The sequence below is a fragment of the Dipteris shenzhenensis genome, chromosome 31 (assembly GCF_047967505.1).
Source record: "Dipteris shenzhenensis isolate YYH24624 ecotype China chromosome 31, Dip_SZ_1.0, whole genome shotgun sequence".
NCBI lineage: Eukaryota > Viridiplantae > Streptophyta > Polypodiopsida > Gleicheniales > Dipteridaceae > Dipteris > Dipteris shenzhenensis.
This window is the reverse complement of record NC_141626.1, coordinates 11342672-11348931: the sequence shown is the minus strand read 5'-3', so window position 1 is coordinate 11348931 and position 6260 is coordinate 11342672. Positions and strand designations below refer to the sequence as shown.

The 6260-nt window shown below is 43.6% G+C and overlaps 1 protein-coding gene across 3 annotated transcripts; it reads right to left on the bottom strand.

Annotated features, from left to right (window-relative positions):
* Positions 1-656: 656 nt before the first annotated feature.
* Positions 657-5082, bottom strand: LOC147881019 (BAG family molecular chaperone regulator 4-like). 3 transcript variants are annotated; one of them, XM_087369768.1, is made up of 5 exons: positions 4580-5082; positions 3974-4326; positions 3562-3818; positions 3277-3423; positions 657-1216 (listed from the first exon to the last, which is right to left on the bottom strand). In XM_087369768.1, the coding sequence occupies exons 2-5, from the start codon at positions 4287-4289 to the stop codon at positions 1031-1033; spliced, it is 906 nt and encodes a 301-aa protein (XP_087225894.1). In that variant the 5' UTR covers positions 4290-4326; positions 4580-5082; the 3' UTR covers positions 657-1030. The 3 variants fall into 3 exon arrangements, with proteins under 3 accessions (XP_087225894.1, XP_087225893.1, XP_087225892.1); XM_087369767.1 differs by having other exon boundaries at positions 3974-4365; positions 4580-5081; XM_087369766.1 differs by having other exon boundaries at positions 3974-5081.
* Between the last annotated feature and the right edge of the window lie 1178 nt (positions 5083-6260).

The window sequence follows — 6260 nt, the reverse complement described above, 5'->3', positions numbered from 1 at the left end:
TTCAAAATTTATTGCCCGCCTCCCGACCACACTTGAGTCCTTGCCAAAGGACAATGTTTGGGAGACTCACCTGGAACATTTGTGTTGCTCGATGGAGCCTAGTGATAGGGGGATAGTAGGTTCAGCCTACTGTTACTCTCATCAACATTTGGCATGACATGATCTACACCTTGCATACCATTTGGAAGTAAGGCAGACAAGAGTTCTAGGAAGACAGTTGACAGGCCAAAGCAATTCTGCAAGTCATGGCCTGCAAATATCTCTTTCAATTTCAAGAACTGAGGAATCCAATGGTTGTATAGCCTACACAATGGCTGTTGGTGCTCACTTGCTTCCAGGGTAACCTAGGCAGTGAGCTCACATGTCAAGAAGCAGGCTGCATGACAGCTAGCCTTTCTTGATCTGCGCCTCATGAATAGCTAACCTGTGTATTGTTTATAGATGGTACTTTGCTCTTAAAAAGAAGGTAGTACAAGTAGAAATGACTATCTTCTAAATTTTTTAAAAGGTGAGTTTGAAAGGACCCTCACCACTCAACACAATCGTAACAATTACCATGCTTCTAGGCAAGAAGATTTCAGCACAATAACCATGCCGATTCAGTGAAGCACCAAACCTGGCTGCCAAGATGAGAAAATACTTGCCCATCTCTCCACAAGAAAATATCATCCAGGGATCAAGCTAGATATAATAAGCAGAAAACAGGGAGCTGGAGGGATGAGTCTTTGAAGTTCAGTACACTAAAGATCCAGCAGCAAAGGGCAATTCTCTATTATAAAAGCTACCTTCTACTGGCACCCATTTTCAACTGCATTGTGTGCAACACTGTGAGCTATAGAAGCATTTGTCTTTCATTTACCATGGGTGATAGAGTGGGCATTAGCTGCACCAATTCAATCTGGCCATTGATTTATTTTCTGACTTAAGGTGACTTAGATTTCAAGCCTTCCTACAGAGGAAGACTCCCTTCATATGGAATATAATTACAACTGCATTTAAAGCATGAAATACTGGAAGTCTCAAGATAATATTAATCAAAGAACTCCCAGTTAGTGGTCATCGTTGCCGGGGCTGAAGGAGGGGGTGCCAAGCTTCCAAAACCTGACTCAAAGGTTTCCCACTGAGTAGTAACCACAACAGTCTTGCTGCAAATCAGGTTGCTCTTGTGAACTTTTAGACTGTCCACCTGTTCAATGAAATTCTGAACCCTTCGGACCTGCCAATACAACAACTTCAATAAGCATTTGTCTGTATCTCTTGGAATGCATAAAAAGATAATGCTTATGTCAACAAACACCATTACTAGCTCCTTATATAATACACAAATCTTAAAAGGCATTATAACCCTTTTTTTCATTGAGGAGAGTAGTGGCAGGGCATAGTTATGGGCGTAGCTGAATTTTTACTTATAACTTGCATACCACATGGTATAAAAACTGTATACATTACACTTCCCATAACTTGCTGCAGTTCCAATGTGTAAACATTGGTTCTACTTCCTGTTCAAGAAAAAGCCTATTTCTTCGTTACCTCAGAACAAGGAGTTTTAGACAACCTAATTAAAAGCTTGTCCTTCTCTGTTGTCATGTTACTCATATTAATCACTCGAGATTGCTCCCATATTTTAGAAGACATACTCACACAAGTTCCCCAGTCTGCTGACACATTAAAAAAAATAAGAAGCACTTCAAAAGTAAGGGCATGCAGTACATCCCCAACGTGAATGTTTTTGTTAAAATATGCTGAGAAGTCAACCTCGACAACAGGACGAGCGACCCGGTTTCTGATGCTTTTAAAAAATACACCTTCAAGACAGGATCTGCTGAATTAAGAGATTAAGCACGGACACTTGAGAATAAGAAAAACAATATATGTGAGACAATTTATGTTGTCACTCTCAACTCCCCCATGCGATACCAACTCAGGCAACTCAGGGTTGAAGTCCAGCAGCATTTGTTGCCCAATTGAGTACTAGGCACACATGGACAACCATTCAACTGATAGGAAGCTGCTGCCTAAATGCTGATGGAAGGTTCTAATATTTTTTACAAAATATGTCAGAGTACAGCTCAAGAGGCATTGAATGCCATCTTTGGGATTTGCAAGAAATTATGAATGTCATGACCATATCCAAACTCATACTTAGTATAATCCTCCAGTTATTTGCACAGAAGAGTTCCAATAGGGGCTCCCCCTCTATCTGTATGGTAGTGAGGTCAGTAAATAGGCAAAACCCTTGGCGAGCACATTTTCTATTTTGGTCCAGGCATCATGCCATTTTTGTAAGTCATAATCAGGCTTTCCTTGATGTTTTTGGTTTCTAATCATATGAACAAACTTTTGTTAGTTCACCAAGAACTTTTTTATTGTTGTGTTGAAGGTTACTATTTAAGAGCTCAACCTATAACATCATGCAACTTGCCCCCTACTCGTTAGCTAGTGTATGCATCCCATGCTTGCCGCCGCCTTCAATGCAGCCTGCTCATAGTAATATACAAAGTTTGCCTGTTTTAAAAAGACTTCCCAAAGTATAACCAGCTGGCAATAAACTTATAATTGGTGAGGCAACCATTATTCATACATAAAAGGGCTTATGGAAAAAGTATACCATTGAACATGCTTATTCACCCTAAGACAGACGAATGTGGACCTTGGACTGTCAGGGCTGGGCAGCAATGAGGTTATGCAGTCCTGACACATATCCAGATAGTCACCCACAAGTTAAGAAACCAAGAAAAAGAACCCATTGGGTACATGCCAGTCTATAGACATTCTCACAGTTATATCCATATGCACCCTTTAAAACAAAGGTCTCCGTATGGAATTTCTGTCGAATGTTTGTACGAGAATGGTGGACTAGGTCAGAATGAAGGCTACGGAGTACCAAGACATTTTCACAGTTGTATAAACATATTGCACCCTTTAAAACAAAGGTCCTCGTATGGATTTTCTGTCAAATCTTTGTTAAGAGAATGGTAGACTAGGTCGTAATGAAGGCTAGCACTTAGGGGGTAACAATCTCAAAAGATACTCAAGATTCCCCTCATCCAAGTGCAACTACTTGTGGAGATGAGTTTGTTGCGTAACTCTCTCCCAAGCATATGTCTTATATAAGCAGCTTATGTAAAGCAGCTGTAGGATGAAATCTGCAGGAGTTAGATTGTCAGGCAAGATCTATTAAGCAGCATATGAGATATTTCCGGTATATCAAGATGGCGGCTGCTGCACAGGAAATATAAACGATACATACAAATAAGTAAGGCCGCAGATACTTGCCTCAATTCTTCTTTGCACTTTAGCCTCTCCTTGAGCATCAATCCCGTCCAATTTCAGTAACTGTGTCATTAACGATTCTGAAAGCACACCAAAATCAAGATCTGTCACCTGGCTTCCGGTGCTAGCGAGCCGCTCTAGTGTAGCGATCTGCGAAAAGGGAGGCGGATAAATAAAGTGTCTAGTATGACATTACTGGGAGTGCACAAAATGTTTGGGCATAACTTAAAAGAATGGTTTTGTGAATAAATTTAGAGCCTGGGGTCCCGCCGAGTACACGACGTATACCTGTACAGCAAGTTTATCAACTTCTGTTCGTACTTGCGCTACCGCTTGGCATGCCTTACCCACGTTATCATTCCTTTTCATTTCTTCCAGTTTCCGCTCTTTGCTTGCAGGGTCTTCCACCAAAATTACCTTTTCCAAATCCTTTACTCCAGCTATATGCAGGAATTCACTGTCTTCTTTCTCTTTCCCTCGAAATAACAAGCGTTGTTCATGGGGTTGTAATCCAATTTCCTGAGCTAAAAGCCACTTCATATCGCCTGCGACAAAGAAGCTAAAATAAAAAATGCTTCCGCGGCACTTATCTTGACTCGGTTCTCGCGAAGAGATGTCACGTTCATGCGAGAAATTGAAAGTACGCTGGATTTGTTTGCAGACACGTCAGAGAGACAGAGAAAGAAAAAAGAGATCCTACCGAAGGTAGCCTGGGCTGGAATGGTAATGTCGTGCTGATAAAGGCCATGAGATACTTTGACTTTGATCAACGGCCCTGATGATGGAGTGAGATCTGAGGAGTCTCTTCTCTGAACCAGCATGCCACCAGGTCTCAACTCCCAATCAATTACCTCCAACCCTTCCTCCGCACTGTCTTTACATAAGTTTGTGGAACTTGCCCGATTCATCTTGGGCATTTGCGCTTGCTCGGGATTTTTATGAGCTATTTTCCCGGTCGAACGGTTATCGGAACAAGTCCTGGGGAAGGACTTGCTGAACATGCGAGACAGTTTCATTCTCGATACAATTCGTATAAGCCCCGACTCCCATACACTGTGGTGCAAAATTTGCGCACACTGAGATATGCCAAGCCTATTTAAATTTGAGATCAGAAGTCCAGTGATGCCAATCTGAATTACACAGAAAACTATTCTAGAGTTCCAGCTTGGCAAAGGCAAAGCGAGGAAGAACACTGGTACAGCGTATTAGGCATCGTTGCAGCGGATCGCAGGGAAGTGTACGCATGCGGGACTCTGTTGAAAAGCGAGTATGCTTGGTTTATGAAGTGGGTGCTACACTGACATACCTCGCTAGATGAAGTTGCAATTGGTTTGTTTAAGAGGGTGTGTGCTTGGCTGCGGGGATGGTGCCAAGAAGTGCAAGAATTGCAAAGTGGCGGCAAGTTCGAGACTCGAGAGGATCCGAATGGCAGAGCAAATTTTGTCGGGACGGAATCGATCAAATTTGATAAGGGCAATGTGAAATCAGAACAAGGTGCCAGGATTGGCAGGAAATCTCCGTCATTGGCGAGAGATCGCAGGTGCCAGAGACAAAGAGAGAGAGAGAGAGAGACTCTCAAAGAAAGACTCGAGACGAAAAGAGAGCTGACCAGGCAAAGCTACGAGAGCCTGCAAGAACAGGACAAGAGACAGAGGAGTGGCGGAGATGGCGAGAAGAGGCAAGAAACAAAAATCGGTGAGGTGGGTATTGGAGAACGGGCCCGAAAACGAAATGGGTCGCTCTCAAAATGTGATTTTTGCGCGGGGATAAGGATACGGAGACGACTGTGCGAGGCTGTCCGCCATGAAAGCTGGAGCAGAAGCTCTGACCCCTCGCAGGACGGAACTGATCCATTTGGTGAGAGAGACGACGGATTAAGGACCCTGATTAGTGCTAACCCCACACTTTCGCACTTAATCCCCCATTAGTCCTCTTAATCGCCCGTCCAGACAAAATCCCCGAGTATCTTTTGAACAGAATCCCGTATTTACCGCCGCACTTCACGGCATTCAGCCCACTAATCAACCCACTAACCTCTTGTTTACTCATCCACGTGTCCCACTGGCAATCCACGTGGCCCACCGTCAATCCTTCATCTTTTTGACAGGAGCCGTCCACGTGTGGCGCTTCAGATTTTGTACACGTGTCAGATTCTTGCCAAGCTGGTCACGTTTTCACCTCAGACCCCCTTCAAAGGGTCCACGTGAAGGGGTCCCCCCGTGCCGGTCGCCTTGTCACCTGCTGCTAACATATAACCACAACGGTTCCCATGTGAAGGGATCACCTCTCCCTCCACTTCCCTCCCCCTTCACCCACACACATTTTCTCGACCCCCACAACAGACATTCAAGCTTCCCCACTGCATTCGAACCCTTCCCCTGCACTCCACTTGCTCAGTGACACCGAGTTTTTTACATCTTCAGAACCCCATTGAAAAAGCTATCCCAGGTTTGGATGTATCTTCGGGGAGAAGTATGCTAACTTTTCTCCTCTTCTCTATTCTTTGCGTGTAATTTTCGCTGCATTTTTCAGGCGACAAGTTGCCACAACCACTTATTTCATCCAACTTTTCTAGTTTTTCCTTTCCATGCTTGGACCCGGATCACAAGGAATATTCACCTCAGATTGCTTAGAAAAGACCATCTTCGTTTGTCTAGGATTTCTTGGGAGAGCCAAGAGTTTATGAAATCGTACACTCCACCCAAGAGGGAGGAAAAAAAGTATGCTCTTTTCTTCATTAGTATAGCCAAGCCCACGCGTGCTATACGGTGCTCGAAGCATTTCTCCAGTCTAGCATGTGCCGAGATTCATATAGCTAATTAGCTATTGGTCAGAGCAACCCAAAATGGAGTTCCAATAGGGATTGAAATCTAAAGCATCCACGTGCCTTAATCAAATCTAGAGCATCCATGTGCCTTAATCAAATATGCTCCATGAATGTGCAATTGGCTCTATTAATTGAAGTAATGCACTTTGAAGCAACCCTT